Source organism: Physeter macrocephalus, chromosome 15 (assembly GCF_002837175.3).
Source record: "Physeter macrocephalus isolate SW-GA chromosome 15, ASM283717v5, whole genome shotgun sequence".
Taxonomy (NCBI): domain Eukaryota; kingdom Metazoa; phylum Chordata; class Mammalia; order Artiodactyla; family Physeteridae; genus Physeter; species Physeter macrocephalus.
The window spans coordinates 49,334,220-49,356,893 of record NC_041228.1 but is presented as its reverse complement, the minus strand read 5'-3'; the positions used below and the strand labels follow the sequence as shown (position 1 = coordinate 49,356,893).

Sequence of the window (22,674 nt, the reverse complement as noted above, 5' to 3'; positions counted from 1 at the left end):
TGTCTCTTCCTCAGAAAAGACTTCCCTGATATTATTGATCAAGTTTTAAGAACTAAAACAAAACAATCATTTACATATTTTTATTGCAATATATACCTTCTTTTCTTTGCACTTACTACAGGAATAGTTTTACTTGTCTTCTTCTGACTTGGTGATTATTGTCTATTTCCCACTCTGAACTGTAATCTCTTTGAAGGCAGTGGCAATGAGGTAATTGCAAAGACTCTCACCTTATAGAAGAAACTCGGGCTCAGTGGTGGAATCCTGGTCATACAGGTGTTCAAAGCCTGGCTTTTCCATTTTTACCATAATCTAGTATATTTTCTTAAATACAACAGGCACTCAACAAATATTCATCAAATAAATTAATTAAAATATTATTATATATAAGTAACCATTTCTCCTATTTTCCTACATAAACCATTTCCCACTTTTATTTATTCAAGGAAAAGAATCTTCCATAAGAGAGGTGTAGGGGAATTGTCCTTACATGTTTATTTAGTAAACTATAATTTTTTCAACAATCTTCAAAATTTTAATCATATAAGTTTTTTTTTAATTGAAGTATAGTTGATTTACAATATTGTGTTAGTTTCAGGTATACAGCAACATGATTCAGTCATATAACTTAGTTTTGATCCTCTATTGATCTTCTGTTTATGAGAAGAATAAGAAAACTAGGCATACACAATCAATATATTTTAACAAATATTGTGGAAAATTTCAGAAATCAACAAGAAGCTTCAGCATTTCTCCTTCTGATGATAGTAACTGCAAATGCAGTGAACAACTTGGAAAATGTTGTCTCTATTTCAACGGACTTCAGAATTATGAACAAGGCAGTGTATGTGTCAGCAGTACACAAATGGCCAGCTTTTACATCAGCTCCTTGGAGCTTCAGATCAAGGATATAAACAGTCTTTGCTTAATGTTCTGACCAGTAGCTATTACAAATAACTGCACTTTATAAGTAAAGCAGTGCAGACCAATGAATGCAGAGACTCAGCAACTGTTCTAAGTGAAATGCAAAAAACAGTGGTTTAACCATAGACACATTTAGTTCTCAATATAAATGTCTCTTGCCCTGTGATAGGGCATTTTAAGAATATGATGTAAATCACACCAATGTTTTCATAGGTCAATCTCCCTAGACAATAGAAATAAAAGAGAAAATAAACAAATGGGACCTAATCAAACTTACAAGCTTTTGTACAGCAAAGGAAACCATAAATGAAATGTAAAGACAACTATGGCTTGGGAGAAAATATTTGCAAATTATGCTATGGACAAGGACTTAATTTCCAAAATACACACACAGCTCATAAAACTAACAATGACAACAACAAAAAACCCAAACAACCCAATTGAAAACTGGGCAGAAGACCTAAATAAACATTTCTCCAAAGAAGATGTACAAATGGACAACAGGCACATGAAAAGATGCTCAACATCGCTAATTATTAGAGAAATGCAAATCAAAACCACAATGAGGTACCACCTCACACCGGTTAGAATGGCCATCATTAAAAAATCTACAGGGACTTCCCTGGTGGCACAGTGAGTAAGACTCCGAACTCCCAATGCAGGGGACCCAGTTTCAATCACTGGTCAGGGAACTAGATCCCACACGCATGCCACGAGTAAGAGTTCGCATGCCACAACTAAGGAGCTGGTAAGCCACAACTAAGGAGCAGGCGAGCCGCAACTAACAGCCAGTGCAACCAAATAAATAAATAAATAAGAAAAGCCTTTTAAAAAATCTACAAATAACAAATGCTGGAGAGGGTGTGCAGTAAAGGGGACCCTCCTACACTGTTGGTGGGAATGTAAATTGATGCAGCCACTATGAGAAACAGTATGGAGTTTCCTCAAAAAACTAAAAATCGAGTTGCCATATGATCCAACAATCTTACCCCTGGGCATATATCTGGAAAAAACTATAATTCAAAGAGATACATGCACCCCTATGTTCACAGCAGCATTATTCACAATAGCCAAGACAAGAAAACAACCTAAATGTCCATCAACAGATGATTGGATAAAGAAGATGTGACACATATATAAGATGGAATATTACTCAGTCATAAAAAAGAATGAAATAATGCCATTTGCAGCAACATGGATGGACCTGGAGATTATCATACTAAGTGAATTAAGTCAGAAAGAGAAAGGCAAATAACATATGATATCATTTATGTGGACTCAAATGAAATTATCCATGAAACAGACTCACAGACTTGTGGTTGTCAAGGTGGAGGTGGAGGAGGGATGGATTGGGAGTTTGGGATAGCAGATGCAAACTATTATATATAGCAGCTGTCCCCAACCTTTTTGGCACCAGGGACCGGTTTCGTGGAAGACAATTTTTCCACACACTGGGGAGGGAAGATTGTTCAGGTGGTAATGGGAGCAATGTGGAGTGGCAGATGAAGCTTTGCTCGCCAGCCCACTGCTCACCTCTGGCTGTTTAGCCCAGTTCCTAACAGGCCACGCACTGCTGATACACGGCCCAGGGGTTGGGGACCCCTGGTATGTAGAATGGATAAACAACAAGGTCGTTGTTGAATATAGCAGGCAACTATATTCAGGCAACTATATTCAATATCCTGATAAACCATAATGAAAAAATATGAATAAGAATGTATAAATATGTATAACTGTATCACTTTGCTGTACAGCAGAAATTAACACAACATTGTAAATCAACTATGCTTCAATAAAATAAAATTTTAAAAAAATTTTAAAAAGAATATAATGTACCTTTTTAAAAAAATAAAGTTTCAGTAAATAATACTTTTACAGAGAAAGAGAAACATTATAACTTCTTTTTACAGAAATCTCAATATTCTGGTACTTGAAAGACCTGGTACTTCTCATCCAATTCCAGGTAGGACAACTTCTTGTCGTCTGACCCTCTGATTCTCTTCATAATTTCAGCTCCATAACATTTAGAGGCAAATGGTATCTTTTAAAAAAAATCAGTCCTGTCCCTCTGTGATTCAATGACCAACCATCTATTCCTAGTTTTGCAATTCTTAGAGCTGCTCTTTTGCCCTGGTCATCAAATCCCTGTTTTGCTAGTTGTCTTCAATACCACCTATTATTAACGGGGCTCAGTCTTGCTCTTACCAGTTCTTCTCCCAGGAGCCAACATTGGTTTAACATTTCTCATTAGTTCTGTCCCCTACATTATTTTCCTACCTAGTCACTCCTAGTCAATTCTTCTGGGCAGTTAACCTAGCCTGCAGAACAAAGCCTCAAGTTCTCAACATGGCATTAATGATTCTTTAGGAAGTAGTCCCAATTGTATCTCTCATCAAATTTCATTAGCTTCCCACAGCACCATACCCCTTCTTACCTCCAATCTTGGTTAAGTTTACATTGGTCAAACAGATGCAGATTAGATATCTTCCACAAGAAATCCTTCCTTTTTGTGGCCCTCCTATGTGCTCCCACTGCACTTTGTGCATTAACCTATTAGAGTATATCACAAGGCATTGTGATCATCAAGTTACTGATATCTCCTCTGCTAGACTATTATCTTCCTGAAGGAAAGAAAAGGGAGTGGCTTGGACATCATTTCATTCCCAATGTCTAGTTATTATTTGGTAGTCATTCAAAACTTTAAAAAATAACGAATAAATGAGTACAGTAGTTAGATTCTTAAGAGCAAAGAGTGTTGTCATAGACAACACTCTTTAAGGTCAACTATAGTGCTTTGCACAACACTAATAGTAATAATAATAATAATAGCAACAACACCATCAACTACTATTGCAACATTAATAGCAGTTGCTGAAATTACTGGAGCATTTGCTATGTACCAGTCTTTGTGGTAAGTGACTTACACAGCTTACAATTTAATTTATCAGTGTTGAGCTGACAAACTTGCTATATGACAGCTCTCACATTGCATAAATTAACAACACTCTTTGGATTAATTGCCAAATACCTTGTCACTTTTCACGATTTAAAAGTACTTCTATAGTAAACTGAAATTCTCACCATGGTGCCTACAAAATGGCAAAACTGTAAGCAAAATATTTAGTAAGCTTGATTTTCTAGAGACTATTCTTACTCAAGATTAATGCATACTGGGCAAGATCCTCATCTAATTGTACATCTTTGCTAGCCAGGTTAAATCACATTATCAAAAGTTATCACTGTAATTTTGAACATACTCATTTTCACAGTCTAAGGAAAAATTCAAATGAATACTTAATTTTTAATTTTTTTAACTTAAATAAAATGATATGTTTGCAGGTATTATTTTCTGAGTACCCACTTAAACGATTTTTAAATTGAAGTATAACTCACTGACACTATATTAACTCCAAGCTCAACATAGTGATTCAATATTTCTATACATTACAAAATGATCACCCTGATAAGTCTAGTTATGATCTGTCACCATACAAATATATTATGATATTATTGACTATATTCCCCATGCTGTACATTTTATCCCCATGATTTATTTATTTTGTAGCTAGAAGTTTGTACCTCTTAATCTCCCTCACTTATTTCATTCATTCTCTCACCCTCAGCCCATCTGGCAACCACCTGTTTCACCTCTGTATCAATGACTCTGTTTCTGTTTTGTTATGTTTGTTCATTAGTTATGCTTTTTACATTCCACATATAAGTGAAATCATACCATATTTGCCTTTCTCAGTATGACTTATTTCACTTGGCAAAATATCCATTAGGTCCACCCATGTTGTCTCAAATGGCAAAATCTCATTCTTTTTAACAGCTATGTAATATATTACATCATCTATTATATATATATGTATATATATGTATATGACATCTTTATCCATTAGTCTATTGATGAGCACTAAGGTTGCTTTCATATCTTGACTACTTTAAATAATGCTACATTGAACATAGGGGTGCATACGTTTTTTTGAATTAGTGTTTTTGTTTTCTTCAGATAAATACCCAGGAGTAAAGTGCTGAATCACATGGTAGTTCTATTTTTAATTTTTTAAAGAACCTCTATACTATTTTCCATATTGGCTGCACCAATTTACATTCCTCCAAACAGTGCATAAATGTTCCCTTTTCTGCACAACCTCACCAACATTTATTTGTTGTCTTTTTGATAACAGCCATTCTGATAGATGTAAGGTGATATCTCACTGAGGTTTTGGTTTGTGTTTCACTGATGAGTAATGATGTTGAACATATTTCCCTGCATCTGTTGGCCATCTGTATTTCTTCTTTGGAAAAATGTCTATTCAGTTCCTCTGTTCATTTTTTAATCAGTTTGTTTGTTTTCTGATGTTGTATAAGTTCATTGAATATTTGGATATTAACCCCTTACCAGATATATTATTTGCAAATATCTTCTCCCATTCAGTAGGCTGCCTTTTGTTAGTGTTTATAGTTTCCTTTTCTCTGGAAAAGCTTTTAAGTTTGATGCAGTTCCATTTGTTTACTTTTGCTTTTGTTGCCCTTGCATGAGGAGATATACCAAATATATATATACATGTATATTGTTAAGAACAGTGTCAAAAACATACTGCCTATGCTTCCTTCTAGGAGTGGTATGGTTTCAGGTCTTACATTTGAGTCTTTCATCTATTTTGAGGGTTTTGTTTTTGTTTTTTTGTATATGATATGAGAAAGTAGTCCAGTTTAATTCTTTTGAATGTAGTTGTTCAGTTTCCCAACACCATTTATTGAAGAGGCTGTTTTTCCCATTGTATATTCTTGCTATTTTTGATCATGTAAGTGTGGGCTCATTTCTGGGCTCTCTATTCTGTTTCATTGATCTATGTGTCTGTTTTTGTGCCAGTATCATACCGTTTTGATTACTGTAGCTTTGTAGTATAGTTTGAAATCAGAGCGCTTTTACCTCTAGCCTTGTTCTTCTTTCTCAAGGTTGTATTCGCTATTCAAAATCTTTTGTAGTTACACACAAATTTTAGAATTATTTTTCCTAGTTCTGTGAAAAATGTCATTGAAATTTTTATAGGTATTCCATCGAACCTGTAGATTAGCTTGGGTAGTATGTTCATTTAAGCAACATTAATTCTTCCAATCAATGAGCACAGTGTATCTTTCTGTGGGTTTGTGTCAAAATCAATTTCTTTCATCAGTGTCTTAGAGTTTTCTGAGTAAAGGTTTTTTTTGCCTCCTTGGTTAGATTTATTCAGGGGTATGTTATTTTTTGATGCAATTGTAAGAGTAAATTGTTTTCTTAAATTCTCTTTCTGATAGTTTCTTTTTAATGTATAGAAATGCAACAAATTTATGCATATTAACTGTTCCCACAACTTTACTGAATTTATTTATGAGTTCTAATATTTTTTGGCAACGTCTTTAGAATGTTCTATAGTATCGTGTCATCTGCAAACTGTGACAGTTTTACATCTTCCTTTCCATTTTGGATTCCTGTTAGTTATTTTCTTTGTCCGATTGCTGTGACTAGGACTTCCAATACTATGTTGAGTAAAAGTGATGAGAGTGGGCATTCTTTTCTTGTTTCTTATCTTAGAGGAAATGCTTTTAGCTTTTCACCATTGTGAATGTTACCTGTGGGCTTGTCATATAAAGCTTTTATTACATTGAGGTATGGTCCCTGTATACCACATTCTTGAAAGTTTTGGTCATAAATGCATGTTGAAATTTGTCATAAGCTTTTTCTTCATCTATTGAGATAATCACATGATTTTTATTTTTCAATTTGTTAATGTGAGGTGTTGCAATGATTGATTTGCATATATTGAACTATCCTTGCATCCTTGGGTAAATCTTACTTGATTAGTGTTTATGGTCCTTTTAATGTATTGTTGAATTAAGTTTGCTAATATTTTGTCAATGATTTTTGCATTTATATTCTTCATTGATGTTGACTGGTAATTATCTTTGTGTGTGTGTGTGTGGTGTCTTTGTCTAGTTTAGGTGTCAGCATGATGCTGTAATCTTAGAATGACTTTGTAAGCATCACTTCCTCTTGAATTTTTTGGAGTAGTTTGAAAAGTATAGCTATTAATTCTTCTCTAAATGTTTGGTAGAATTCACTTGTAAATCTTGCTGGTCCTAAACTTTTTTTTTCAGTTCTGGTTCAGTTTAATTACTCGTAATTGGTCTGTTCATAGTCTCTATTTCTTCCAGACTTAGTCTTAGGATAATGTACATTTCTAGGATTTTATTCATATCAATCAGGTTGTCCATTTTATTGGCATATAAATGTTTGTAGTAATCTCTTATGATCCTTTGTATTTCTGTGGTGTCAACTGAAAATTCTCTTTCATTTCTGATTTCACTTATTTTGGGACCTATCTCTCTTTTTCCTTTGACAAGTCTTCCAAAAGTTTACTAATTTTTTTTTATCTTTTCAAAGAACCAGTTCTTAGTTTCATTGATCTTTTCTGTTTTTTTTTGTTTCTATTTTATTTATTCCTGCTTTAATGTTTATTATTTCTTTCTTTCTACTAACTTTGAGTTTTGTTTGTTCATCTTTTTCTAGTTCTTTGATTAGGTTGTTTATGTGAGATTTTTCTTGTTTCCTGAAATGGGCTTTTATCACTATAAAGTTCCCTCTTAGAAATTATTTTGCTGAGTCCCATAAGTTTTGGATGGCTTTGTTACCATTTTCATTTGTCTCCAGATAATATTTGACATCCATCTTGGTTTTTTCAGTGACCCATTGTTTGTTTAGTGGTATATTGTTTAGCCTTCATGTGTTTGCGTTTTTTGCATTTTTCCTCTGTAGTTGATTTCTAGTCTCATAGCATTGCAGTCAGAAAAGATGCCTGATATCATTTCAGTCTTCTTGAATTTATTAAGATATATTTTGTGGCCTAGCATGTGATCTATCCTGGAGAATATTCCTGGTGCACTTGATAAGAATGTATTCTGCTGCTTTGGAATGGAATGGTCTCCATATATCTATTAAGTACATGTATTAAGTACATTTAGTCTAATATGTCACTTAAGGCCCTTGTTTCCTTATTGATTTTCTGTCTATGTGACCTATCCATTGATATAAGTGGGGTAGTAAAGCTCTCTACTATTATTGTGTTACTGTAAATTTCTCCATTTATGCTTACTAGTATCTTCTGCATGTATTTGTGTGCTCCTATATTGGGTACCTTTATATTTACAATTCTTATATCTTCTGCTTGTATTGATCTGTTCATCATTATATAATGTTCTTTTTTGTTTCTTGTTACAGTCTTTGTTGTAAAATCTATTTTATCTGATATAAATATTGCTATCCCAGGTTTCTTTTCATTTCCATTTGTATGGTACACTTTTTTTCCATTCCTTCACTTATGGTCTCTGTTAGAATTGAAGTGAGTCCTTTATGGCAATATATATATACATATATATTATATATATATATGGGTCTTGCTTTTTTTTTTAATCCATTCAGCCACTCTTTTGATTGGAACATTCACTTCATTTATATTTACAGTAATAATTTATTAGTATGTTAACCTCTTTCTTGTTGTTTAGCTCTTTTCCCTTTGATTTGATGACTCTCTTTAGTGTTATGTGTGGATTCCTTTCTCTTTTTTTGTGTTTGCATATATTATATAGTTGTGGTTTGTGCTTACTATGAGGTGTGTATATAACAATGTGTACATTACATGATTAAGTTAATGATCGTTTTAAGTTTGAATTCAGTGTAACAACCTTTCATTTTTATTCCCTGCAACTGGTTTAATGTTTTTGACCTTATATTTTACAACTTTTTGTTTTGTGTATTCCTTAACTACTATTGTGAATATAGATTATTTTACTAACTTTTTCTTTTAAACTTCCTACTAGCTTTACAGGTGGGTTTGATCTACTACCTTTCCTGAATATTTGCCTTTAGTCATGGGATTTTTCTTTTCTAATTTTCATATTTCTAGTGGTCATCTTTTCTTTTCCACCTTGAGAAGTTCACTTAATATTTCTTGTAAAACCATTTTAGTGGTGCTAAACTCTTTCATTTTCTGTTTGTCTATAAAACTCTTAATATCTTCTTCAAATCTTAGTGATAGCATTTCTGAGTTGATAATTCTTGGTTGTGGGCTTTTTCCTCTTATTACTTTAAATATATTGTGCCACTCTTTCTGGCCTTCAAGGTCTCTGCTGAAATGTCGGCTGATTGTCTTATGGGAGTTCTCTTGTGTGTAACTAATTGCTTTTCCTTACTGCTTTTAAGATTCACTCTTTCTCTGCAGTTTTTGCCATTTTTATTGTAATGTGTTTATTGTGGACCTCTTTTGAGTTGATCTTCTTTGGGTATCTCTGTGCTTCCTGGACCTGGATGGTTCTGTCTTTTCCCAGGTTAGGAAACTTTTCAGCTGTTATGTCTTCATATAAGATTTCTGCTCCTTTTTGTCTCTCTTCTCCTTTTGGGAGCTCTAGAATGTGAATATTAGTTACACTTGATATTGTACCCAAAGTCCCTTAAAACATCTTAATTAAATTTTTCTTTTTTTCTTTTTTCTGTTCAGCATGAGTGATTTCCACTATTCTGTTTTCCAGTTCACTGATCCATTCCTCTGTATATCATCTAATCTACTTGACTCCTTCAAGGGTATTTATTTTAGTTATTGTATTCTTCAGCTCTTTGGTACTTGTATATATTTTCTAACTCTGTTAAGCTTCTGTGTGTCTGTATTCATCCAGTCTTCTCTTTGAGCATCTTTATGATCATTATCTTAAACTCCTTGTTTGGTAGAATCTTTATCTCCATTTTCCCTAACTCTTCTTTGTTTTTATCTTGTTCTTTTGTTTGGAGCATATTCTTCTGTTGTCTCATTTTGCCTAATTTTCTGTTTTAATTTCTATGTACTAGGTAGTTTGTTAATATTTCCTGATCTTGGAAAAATGGCCCTATGTTGGAGATGCTATGGAGCCCAACAATACACTCCTCTCTGGTCACCAGAGCTATATACTCTAGGGGTGCCCCTATGTGGGCTTCATGGGTCCTTCTGTTGTAGTGGGGACAAGTACTGTGGCTCATTAGAAGGTGGAGCTGCCCTCTAACTCATTTGGCTATCAGGCTCTCCTTCATACTGAAGCTGTCAGCAACTGGTGTCCCGTGCAGCTGGCTGCCTGGCCTGAGGCGTCTCAGGGCTGGTTCCTGTCCACTGGTGGGTGGTGCTGGGTCCTGGTAGTGGGGGCCCAGGACTGGAGCCAGCCTGCTAGTGGGTGGGGCTGAGTCCTTGGCCCACTATTAGTTGGGGCTTGGTCCTTACACTGTTGTTGCTCAGCTCAGGAGATCCTGGGACTTGTGCCAACTGGTGGGTGGGTAGGTGAGCCCTGAATGCTATAAGCTACAGGGAGGATTCCAAAATTGTGCTTGTCAGCACCAGCGTGCTCGTGGTAGAATGGGCTCCCCAAATGGTTGCAGCCTGCATCTATATCTCCAGTGGGAATCCCAATTGTCACCTGCCCCTAAGGGAGACTCTCCAAGATTAACACTTGGGTCTGCCCTAGGTTCTTTTCAAATTACTGCCTCTACACTTATCGTCAGAGTGCGTGAGATTTTGTGGGCATCCTTTAAGTGCATAGTCTCTGTTTCTTACAGTCATTTTCCTTTCTCATGCACAAGCCATATTTACCTTTAAAGTCAGGTATTCTGGGGGCTCATCTTTCCATTGAAGGACCCCCAGGCTGTGGAGACCAATGTGGGGATCAGACACTGCTACTTGGTGGAGAACCCTTGAAATTGTGATTATTCTCACATTTGGGGGTTGCCTACCTGGAGCTGTAGGTCTTGACTCTATTGCATCTCCACCCATTATACCCATCTGGTTGTGGTTTCTTCCTTAAAGCTTTAGTTGCTGAAAATCTTTTCTTCAGGTTGTTCTCATTGATAGTTGCTCTGTAAATAGTTGTAATTTTGGTATGCTCATGGGGAAGGTGAGCTCAGAGTTTTCATACTCTATCATCCTACCCACACCTCCCACTGTATACTTTAATAACTTTTGACTACCTATATGTTTGAAAATAATATGGCTTCCCCATTATTTAATGTACTACAGCCTTCACAGATATCTAGCTTTTGTTGTGAAACTCTATTTTGAACTATTATATGTGTATGCAACATTATCACAATAGTACACATTTAAAAAAACATTCACAATTCCATCATTTATGATTTGTCTAACATCACTTTTATGTAATTTATATGCCTTATCAACACACATATTTCAAATACTGCAATTCATGATACATAAAATTTTATGTTTTACTATTTTATTTGTGTTTACATTATAATCATGTCTAATTGTTTCATATATTCTCTTTAATTCACCCTTCAAGTCATTGCATTACATTCCATTGAGTTGATGTACTATTATTTGCTATACCACTACCATATTACTGACTAATTTTGGTTGCTTCAAACTTTAATTCCTATTGGCAAGAAAGCTGTAATAAATACCATTGTTCATTTTAGACTTACTTCATTATTTCAGGATGAATTGCCATGCATGGGGTTACTAATTTGGAATCTATGCACATTTCCTATTTATTGTAAGAGATACTAATGCTCAAGTTTAAACCTGAAATATTTTTTTCCACTTTTACTCATAATTATGTAAATAAACACAATATAATACACTGAAACTTTAAAGTATCATAAGAAGCACATATAGAAGAATGAACAAAACAGTCAAGAACCTCCCTCATAAAAGTTAAATGCAGACAAGACAGGGTTAAAAGTAAAAACACTAATCATTTAATAAATATGTATTGAATGCTGCCTATGGGCCAGATACTGCTAATTAATTTTAATCCTATGGGTTACTTTTTTATGTGAAGAAAGTTATTTTTCAATTATATTCTAAGTGTATATTAGAAAGGCTATATTTCAATTTTTTACTATGGTTCAGAATATCTTTCTTAACATTGTTAGTAGTTGTAATTTTTTCCTGTTGATTTTCATGGAATTTTTCAAGTAGATTGTTACATAATTTACAAATAATGAGAGCTTTGCACTCTACTTTGTTTTAGATATTTATACATGTTAAGACTGTCTTGCAAAAGATAAAATAAACAGGTGTTTTAAGAAATTTTGAAGTGCTGACTCAATGTTTAAATTACTTCACATAACCCACAAAGCAAACTGATAATCACAATACTGCTAACTGAAAGTTTAAAAAGGGAATGGAAAGAATAAAGTTTCATTTTTGCTTTACAGAAATATGAGGTCAAAAGTTGTATAGTCACAAATGCCAAGTATGAAGGAAAAAATTGGGAGAAGTCCTGTTTTCATAACTTCTAAAATTAAAAATAAACCCTACCTTCATGTGCAGTATAAATCTTGAACTAAACTTACATTAAGGTTAAAGTGATTTGAACCATGTATGGTGAATATGAGAACTTTCTTTGTAAAACTTGCAATATAAAGATATAGATTATGACAAACATGGAACAAGAAAATATATATCTTTGACACTGAAAATATTTAGATTATTAATAATTGTAGAATAGGAAGAGTCATATTGCTATGGAGTGAAATGGTTTTTCAATTAGCTCACAATATACTTTCAAAAAACATTTTTGCATGACTATATAGGATTGCCCTAATCATACAATAAATTAATAACAAAATAAAATGTACATGATAAAACATATTTTAGTCTCCAAAATATGTACTATATATATATTTTAAGTGTTCTGTTTTATATTATTAATAAAAATAGTTTTATTGAATCTAAAACAAGTATCCAAAGATGTGTTTAAAATGTTTATGGTTACCCCAAAATAAAGTGCCTAGAGAAGAAATAGGAAACTCAGGTGACTATGAATCCATTCTACTGAATTCTTATATATGTGCTGCAACAGCTTAAGCAGTCAGAAATGTCAATTAAAAAATTTAAATGTTTCAAGGAGTAAATTTTAAATCATAATTAAATACAGGTATTTTGAAAAAATTAATATTGGCATTAAAATGCACTATTACACATAATTCCAAATGCTGCCTAAAATGTTTACCTAAAATATTTGAAATACTATGATTTTGTGGTGCAAGGAAATTTTATTTAATTCTCTGCCTATACTGTGTTGGCAATTTCTCACTTTGTTCTAATGTGAGTCTAGCCCCAGTTACAAAGTACTATTAATATTATCAGGTAATACTTCCTGGCAGTACAGAATTAAGCTCTGACTCAGGGTAATTTTAGATTATTCTGTTTTGTGCAATTTCTCTAAGTATTTTTGTTTGTTTGTTTGTTTGTAAAATACTTTTTGAATACTCTGCTAACAAAATATGTTTTAATCATTTTATGGAATCATATGATATAAACAACAACAATAAAAAAGTCTTCCATTCATTTCCCTCATATGTTAAGAATTGAAGCCATTTTTTGTGATCTTTATTCAGCTACAAGTTACTTTTTAAGATAATTTCAAATAACATGGGAATTTGAGTTAATGAATATAACAAGTAATTCAAAATGCCTAGTCTGTCTTGCTACATAATAGCTACCATTTCCTGAACTTACTACATACCTATGGTGGAATTTATTAGCCATTGTGGAATGTAAGTTTAACAAATATTTATTTTCTACTATGTTCAGAGCACTGTGCAATTCATCAGTAAATAGAGGAGCAGATACAGTCCTTGCTTGGAGCCTATGACAAGAAGGATCTGACTCCAAGTTTATCTCTAACGTCTAAAGATAGGAGTTTAAATATTATCCTATACTGATGTAAACAATGACATACCACTGTGCAATGGAAATGAGTGACATCGTTAAGTTGAGAGCTGGGAGAGAATCCAGCCAACTGTTAAAGACAAATCAATTCTTTGGCGTCACAAAAATGGAACAAAATTTATATAACTCACAATAAACATTTCTGAATTTCTACAAATATTGTTCCCTTTCATATATCTAGCCCCATGTGGACCTATGTAACAACAGACAGTTTGGACAGTACTAGAGGTTGGAGATAGTCTTCTGACTTTTACAAATAGCAGCAAAAATCTAGAAGATAATGTGAATATTTGGCATTTGACAGGGAAAGACCTGCAAAGAAAAGAAAGCCTGGCAAGTTCAAGGAACAGAGGGGAGACAAGTGTGCCTGGAATTGAGTGAGTAAAAGTGATTGGAGTAAGAAAATGGAGGTGATATCAGAGGGGAGAGTGAAAGGGGCTGATCATGGAGCCTTGTGAGCAACTGAAAGAAATTTGTTTTTTTCCCCCAACTTTATTGCGGTACTATTGACAAATAAAAATTGTATATATTTAAAGTGCACAACTTGATGATTTGATATAAGTATACATTGTGAAATGATTACCTACAATCAAACTAATAAGCATATCCATCACCTCACATAGTTACCAATCTGTGTGTGTATGTGTGTGTGTGTGTGTGTGTGTGTGTGTGTGTTTGTGGTGAGAACACTTGAGATCTACTTTCTTAGCTAATTTCAAGTAAATGATGAATTATTAACTATAGTCACCATGCTACTCCATCTTATAACTGAAATACATCTTATAAATGAAAGTTTTACCCTTTGACAAACATCCCCCATTTCTCCACCCCTCAGCCCCTGGTAACCACCATTCTACTCTCTGTTACTGAGTCTAACTTTTTTTTACATTCTACATATAAGTGAGATAATGCAATAGTTGTCTTTTTGTGTCTGGCTTATTTCCCTAAGCATAATGTTGTCTAGATTCATCCATAGCCTCACAAATGGCAGGATTTCCTTCCTTCCTTCTTCTTTTAAGGTGAATAATATACCATTGTATATATATGTATATGTATATGTCACACTTTCTTTATCTACTCATCTTGTTAACACTTAGCTTGTTTCCATACCTTGGCTACTGTGAATAATGCTGTGATGAACATGGGAGTGCAGATACCTTTTTGAGATAGTGTTCCCCACCCCCTTTGGATATATACCAAGAAGTGGGATTGTTTGATAGGAACCTTGGCAGACATTGAAGGGTTTTAGACAGTGTGGTTATATGATCTGATGCATGATTTTACAGGATAATTCTGCATGCAGAACTGACAATAGGCTGGAAGGATGGGGCAAGGGAGGAAACAAGGGAACAAATGTGGAGGATATTCCAATATGAAGGTGAAATGTGATGGTACCTTTGACTAGGACTGTAGCAGTGGAAGGGAAGAAAAGTGGGTGCCAACAGGATTTGGCTTTATCCTTAGGTTTTATTTACTAAATAAATGGGACGATGGAGTTGCCCTTATTTTGAATGGAAAAAGAGAAGCAGAGGAGTCAGTTCATGAAGGAGGATCGATAGCTCAAGTTTAAGTATGTTGAATTTGGCATCTGAGGGGAGAGGTCCAGTAGGAACCTTAATATGCAACTCTCAAGTGCTTCCTCACCTCACTTCTCTGAGCCTATAGGTCTGTATGCTGGATCTTTCAAAGCTGACCAAAGATATTCAATGATTTTGACATTTGGGTTTTCTTCTTATTCTGGATCACACTGCTTATTGGTAAGTTACCACCTGGACTCCACAGTTACTTCTATTATCTTATTATTCCCAGGCTTAAGCCGATATTCTCTTAAGTGTAAAGGGCCATTATTGTTATCTGTTTTGTGGGCTTCAATTTAAAGGAACTATTTCTGATTGATAATTACATGTTGTCCTTTTCCTGACAAAATTTTAGCATTTTAAAGGAAAAATCCTATTTTCAACTTTTAATTCCAAAAGCTCAATGGCATACATACAGACAAGGCAAAATATACACTTGAAAAATTGAACAAATATTCTGTGTGAGTAATGTGATATAGTTATACAAGTAATGAGAGAAAGACACAGTTCCAGATTTCAAGGACAATAAAGTTGAAACAGAGGAATATTCAACAAAGAAAGAAAAATTTTAAAATAAAATAAAAATGAATGAAAAGAGTAAATATTGCTCCATGGGAGATGTTTAGCATACAATAAGAAACAAATTGACATTAAATACCAAGAGATTATAAGCTACTGAATAGAAGAGTCACAAAGTTCAATTCTGATCAATTGAAAGGAGTTTAGTCACAAATCAACATTATGGAAATATAATTTACCTCTTTGAACAAGTATCTTTCTTCTCATTCTCTCATATAACATCTCTTCTTTTATGAAACAAAGCTATATTGCAAATGAAATTGGATCATACTTTATACTTACTAGACTTGGTTAAATGTACTTTCAAGGAAAGTTAACTAGTGTTAATAAATCTGTTTCTATGGAAATAATAACTGGAAATAAATAATAATTAATAATAATAATAATAATGATTCTTCAGTAGGTGGTTGTAAGGGAGGATGGTCATATTTAAGAACAAATCATTTTGTGACAAATGAACAGACAAAAATTTGACAAAGGAACCAAATGATTTCTGTTTTTTTTCTTTCTTTTCTTTTTTTTTTTTTTTTTTTTGGATAAATGATGAAATGTTTTCTTTACTCAGAGCTGTGAGCTTTGTTTTCTATATTAATTGGGAAGACCCTTTACTGTACTTCCTCGAATGCTCTTCCATACAGCTTTCACCTTTGCCTCTTAACACTATTCCTTCTAGCTCTAGTTTAAAGTACTGACCTTTGCTTGCTCCCCTTGATGTAAAGAACTAGTCAGTAGTCCAATGGAATCATCCTTTTTCTTTTCTTTTTTTTTTTTCTGAGCTCTAAGAAATTTAGGTGCTGTTTATAGTTTTTCTTACTGTCCTCAGCTTTAGGAAGAATATATACATTTACCACTGCATTCTTCCATAAGTAACACTATACAGTGTACTGAAACATATCCTCTACAAGGTTGACTAATTCTGCTTTCCATTCTCTTTCATACAACAATAACAAAATGTTCAATGTTTTTATCTTGTCCAAAGGAACTTTGAGAGTATTCATTTGAACAATCAGATTTTGTTATTGTTGTGAACCCAGTCACAACAGCAGCTTACACTCTTCAGGGCGCACTCTTAAATATCACCTTCTATAAAGTAAGGGCAAAGCTTCTTTTGTTATTGTTATTTTGTTTCTCTGTTCCTTGGCACTTTGTTTCGATTTTCATTTTCTCTCTTTAGGTTTTTACTTTCCCCAAGGATTATGAAGCTGCATGGAAAGCTTAACTTTCTCATGCATAAATAAACAATAAATAATATATGAAAATGGTGTTTATAATAATATATTATATTAAAATATACATTTATATATAATATATAAAATATATTGTATATATATAATTTATTTATATTCTTATATAGAAAGTATATCCAGGTGAACTCACTATAAATAAATGAGTGCCTGGGAAGCTCAATGTATATCAAATCCCCTAAGAAGAAGATTGCTACCCAAAGATTTATGCTGGAGATCCTATTAAAAAGAAAGTCTCCTTCTAATTAGAAAACAAAATTACCTGATGATATTACTTTTATTTATATCTATATTTTCTTATTTTTTACTTAAAAATCATACATATGGAATTGAAGTAAATAATACTCATGGAGATCTTGGGCAAGGAATAATGAACTACCAGAATGAAATACTTTCAGTAATGTCCTATTGGTTGATTACTGTTGTATAAACATGATACAGATATAGTTTCACTAAATGCATATTATACTGAGATCCCTGTTCATTTGCTCGAGCACCAAAAAGTCCATACGAACCAATCCCTACTCTGAAGTTTATAATCTAGTGAAGAAGCACATTACAATGAGGAATAGAGAATATGGAAATAAAAAGCATGCTAATTGGACATAGAGAATAAATATAAAAATCACTAGAAAGAGATTTTGGGTTGAAGAATAGTTAGAGAGTTTGGGACATGTGGAAAATGTTGAGAATGGAAGTTATGGATAAGCAGAGGCTGACAAAGAGGCCTGAGGTAGTAAAATTAATGTGAAATGAGTGTTGGTGCTTAAGAGTTGAGGAGATAAAGAGGTTTCCAATTTGCATAAAGAATTAGTAATGAAGAAAAATCAAAAATTGTTGCATTATTAAAAGTGAGATCAAATAGTGGGTGATCTTAAAATGTACTTGAAGGGATAGCCAAAAAGGAACAAACTATGAAAACTAATGGTGAGCATATTGAAGGAAAATTTAAAAAGTAGGTGTGCACAAGACTGACTGACAGAGTAACTTCTGGTGGGAAGATCAGGTATGGGGAAAATGACATTAATTTAGAGGTGAAGGTAGTCTAGACCATGTAGGTATAGAGGGAGAAGTTTAAAGGCCAGCAGTCATTAACAGAGAAAAACAAGATTTGGGGGGCTCAATCAATGTGGATGCTCTCCCACAGCCTTCCATGGCAGGTGCAGAACTTCTGTGTGAAGCACTCTCACCCACACGTCCACTCTGAAAACTTAGAATGTAAGCTCCAATAAACTAAGGTCTAGACTGTAGTTTGTGTGTGTGTGTGTGTGTGTGTGTGTGTTTTAATTGCTACACTGCCAGTGCCTAAAACAGAGCCTCACAACATGAGTTTAATAAATATTTCTTGAATATATACTATTTTAAAATATATATTAAAGTCCACCTTTCTTTTGAAGCTTTCCCTAACTCTTTCAGTTAGTAAAACTAAAGGTGGAAAACATAGATTTCTGGAATCAAGTAGACCTGTATTCAGCTACTGACTACTTAACTTTTCTGATTTTCAGTTTTCTCATTTGTAAAACAGAGAATACTATTCACCTTGCAGTGTTATTATAAGGTTTAGAGATTATCAATGTAAAGTGCCTAGCTTACATTCAGGTACATATTAGTTACCCAATCCACATAGCTATTAACCAGGAGCAGGTGTCACTCAATCATGCTCTTTTCCCTTTGATCAAATCTTGTATATTTCTGATTTATAACATTTATCACTTTGCACTAGAGTTAATATGTCTATCTTCTCTTCCGCAGTACATCAACTTTTTAGTATGTCAAATACCAATCTCTTTAATGTGCCTAGGAAGTGTCTCTCTCAAAATTCAACATAAGCCTTTTCTCAGTCAGTTTGTTTTGACCTACTTAACTGGACTTCAGTTCTTTCTCTTCATGTCGTTTCCTCCTGTATCTTAAAAGTACTTCGGCTTATGTTTGTCTTCACTCCTGGAGTATGAGCTCCATAAAGGCGGGGGTGTTACTTTCTATTCATACATCCTGGGGACCTGGTAAACTACCCTGGGCATACATACTCATTATATGAAAGAGGAGATGAGTATAAAAATTATAAAGAAGATATCTTCTACAGAACTTATTCTCAGAAAGAGAAGAGGGACTAGTGAAACAAAGAAATTAAATGCAGACAGAGTTTAGGAACTCTGCCCTGCAGAGAGTTTTGATTAAGGAATCCAAGGTACCATGAGAGTTTAGAGAAGCAGGCCTTACTCATGTTTCTTTATTCACTTGCTTTGACATTGAAAATAGTGGCAACTGCATTTTATTTGAGACTTGGTCTGTGTGCTTGTTACTCATTCCTGATTCCAAGAACCAGCCATCACAGGATCTCATTTTGTCAATCAGAGCACTCACTAATCTCCCACAATGTGCAGAGCAAAAAGTTGGTAAAAATGATCATTAGACATAAAGATACTGGTCTCTTCTGAGATTGGCAATCTAATTAGACAGACAAGAAGAATGAAATGAATGTACCCAGAGTCAATTTCATATCTTATTCTCAGATAAAGTTGACACCACTTTGGTGATATCAGCATGTCAAGGTATAAAGCTTGGATGTGGAAATTCAGCCAAAACAGTGAAAAAAAAATATTTCAGTTGTCGTTTGGTGTCTTGTAGAATAAACAAATTAATGCATTTTGTGTTCATTTCAACTAGTTGCCGTGGGCTTAGCCACAATGAGTATATGTGTATATCTATATATATGTATATATAGATATACACATATATATAGTAAGCTTTTATTCTTTACTCCTTGAATCTAAACTTATTAATCTACTTAAATTAAAGGGGAGATATCTAACTAAGCATTGCAGAGCATTTATAAAATTCAAAAATCTATTCATGTGTTTGAAGAAAAGCATTGATTTTTTTCCTGGAAAGTATGATGCTCTTGTGCATATTATATTAAATCCAAATCTTAATTTCCAATATAGGAAATGAAGTATGTTGCCTATTAAACATTATATAATATCTATATTTTCAAAGTATGGCCTCTGGTAGATAGGATAAGTAGGGCAATATTTCAATATTTATTGATTCATGTCTATTGAAAAAGAGAGCACTTTATTTTATTTTTAAATGGATGGTATTGGTAAAATGTAGCTATTTTAGTGCCCTAATACCAACATAAATCTTACAGTTTTCATTAATCTTTAAGACTGGTTTACAAACATTGAGGGGAAAATATTTTTCAGTATTACATTACATTACATTCACTTTTTAGTATTATATAATTTATTTTGGTACACTGTTTTTTAGTGTTATTCCTGGAGAACTCAACGTCACTGAAAAGCACATTTAGCAAAATGTAAAATTAGTTTTAGCTTGTAACCTTTTAAAACACAATGTAAATTAGACAGCTATAAACGCATGCCTAAAGAAAACAACATGTATATGTAAAATCAATGTGATGGTCTCATAGAGGAGATTTAACGTAAATGGCTACCAGTAGACCCTGAACAAAATGATCAATACTCCTCTTAAAAAACAATGCTTTAACTGTCTAGTGAAATTATAAGGATCTCATAAAGATGTGCAAACCAAAGATAGAGTAGCTGCAGTACGCCTGGAAGTGGCTAAGCTCCCAAGCAAATCATCCCTATTAGTTCCTATTCATGATTTAAATTATGTTTTTTTATCTGTTCATAACATGCAGCACTTTTTAGCCTCACATTTCTAGGCATTTTAGCTTTTGCTGACATAAATGCATTCCCCAAATAGAATGTTACAACAATTTTCTCCTAGACATTTAAGCCCATTTGTGCGTTTTATTTTAAGATAATTTTTTTGAAACTTCTAACTGTGAGAGGTCTGGGAAGGTGGTGTTAGAATGAATGAGAACTTGTTTTCTAAAGCGACACTGTAGACACTTGATCTACCATTAAAAAAAAGAAAAAAATCACAGCTTCCTACCTTGAAAACAAACATCTCACGGCGAAGAATAGCTAGAGTGTTAAAGTTCCCATCACAGATGTTGGGTTTGGCTCCAGGATAGGAAGGTCTGCCAGTGGGAGGCCGGGGAGGTTTGGGCCGGTCATTCTTCCTTGGGTCAGCTGGAGGATTAGAGCGGTGTGGGGGCACTGTCGGTAGAGGTCTTGTTGGTGGAGGAATCTTGTCAGGTGGACCTTTTGAAAATATGAGGACAGCACTTGGCTCACTTAAAAGTGGAATAGTGCTGGAAAATATGCTACAGAAGACAATCACTCATCAGTGGAGGGTTCAGACTAAGCAAGCTAAGAGGTCTTTAAGATTGTATACTTCCTGAAAAAACAAACCATCTTACCCAACAAACCATTGCCAGGTCTATCGGAAACTGTCTTTATTGTGCTGAATTCTGGATCCAAGTAACTAGGCCTTCTTCGTTAATTTTTAATGATTTTTAAAATAGCTTCACCACAGCCCTTATTGGAAAGTCTGCTTTCAAATCTTTTTTTGGAAGTAGGTGGTGTATTAATCATAAATAAATTAAAATGAATACTGGAACCATGCATGTAAGCTCCACCAAAGTTAATCCTAGTTTTTGATAGACGATTCTATGCAAATATTTCTAATATTGTTAATAGTTCATTAACAAATCAAAGTTTATTCTATCCCTATGTATCTAACTGTATTTTATCAACTTTTCCTGACTTTCATTATTTTCTTCTAATGAAATGTTTTGACAAATTGCTACAAGAGTGTTTCATTTGAATACTGAATCTAAAACACCTATTGATTAAAACACCACTAGTAAAATATTAATTAGAGAAGTATTTCTAAAAAGAGGTTTCTAAATCAAGCCAAAGGTTATAGATGTAATTTGGTAGAGATGTAAAGCATCATTCCTCAAGGGATTTATGTTTTTAAAAAGATATACAGAGCTGTTCACACTTATTATTTAAATATGGAAAGAATACTCTTTTGCAGACCTTCAGTCTAGACTACTAATTCATGAGGTTATGAGAAAGAGCCTCCTTTCAGTTAACTACTTTGGCAGAATTTCTGATGACACACACATAGGCATTGGCTAGCTCATTCAACATATGAGCTATTTAGTTTTGAGTCCCGGACATTTCTCTTTTCTCAGTATTCCCCAAATAAAGAGCAGCACAAAAGTTGACCTTTTTTTTCCAAAACTTATTTTAACCTTGAGAGAATGGTCACCACTGAGACATTGAACTTGAAAAACTCATGAATGCAAAACAGATTAGTGAACTTAAACTATGATATTTAAAAATGCAAATGACATTTTCTGAATACTGAATATTACAGACAGCACACATTTGTTTTTGTATTGTAAAACGAAAGCTTCACTTCATTAATTTAGTAAAGCATATTCTCTATATGTAAATAATAAATGTCAAGTCCTTAACAATTTTGTGTGAAATAAATGTCTTTATAAAGGTCAATGGTCCTATTGAGGGAGTTAGGATTATAGTAAATATGTGTAATAGTCTTTCTTCTTTTTGTCCTACCTTGCATTCATTGACTGAACCCCATAAGTTAAAATTATTTTACTCTCCTAGAAATTTATTGTGAATTATGTGTTAGTAAACTTAGCCATTTGTTACCTTTTACCTCTTAGTCAATAATTACATGTTTTTG

The 22,674-nt window shown here is 33.6% G+C and overlaps 1 protein-coding gene across 1 annotated transcript in view; it reads right to left on the bottom strand.

Moving 5' to 3' along the window:
* The window catches only part of MMP16 (matrix metallopeptidase 16), a 382,560-nt gene that overhangs the window by 89,955 nt on the left and 269,931 nt on the right, over nucleotides 1–22,674 (bottom strand). Inside the window, exon 6 of the mRNA XM_024127030.2 lies at nucleotides 21,004–21,215. Within this exon, the coding sequence (XP_023982798.1) occupies nucleotides 21,004–21,215 (212 nt within the window). The remainder of the gene's footprint in view (nucleotides 1–21,003; nucleotides 21,216–22,674) is intronic.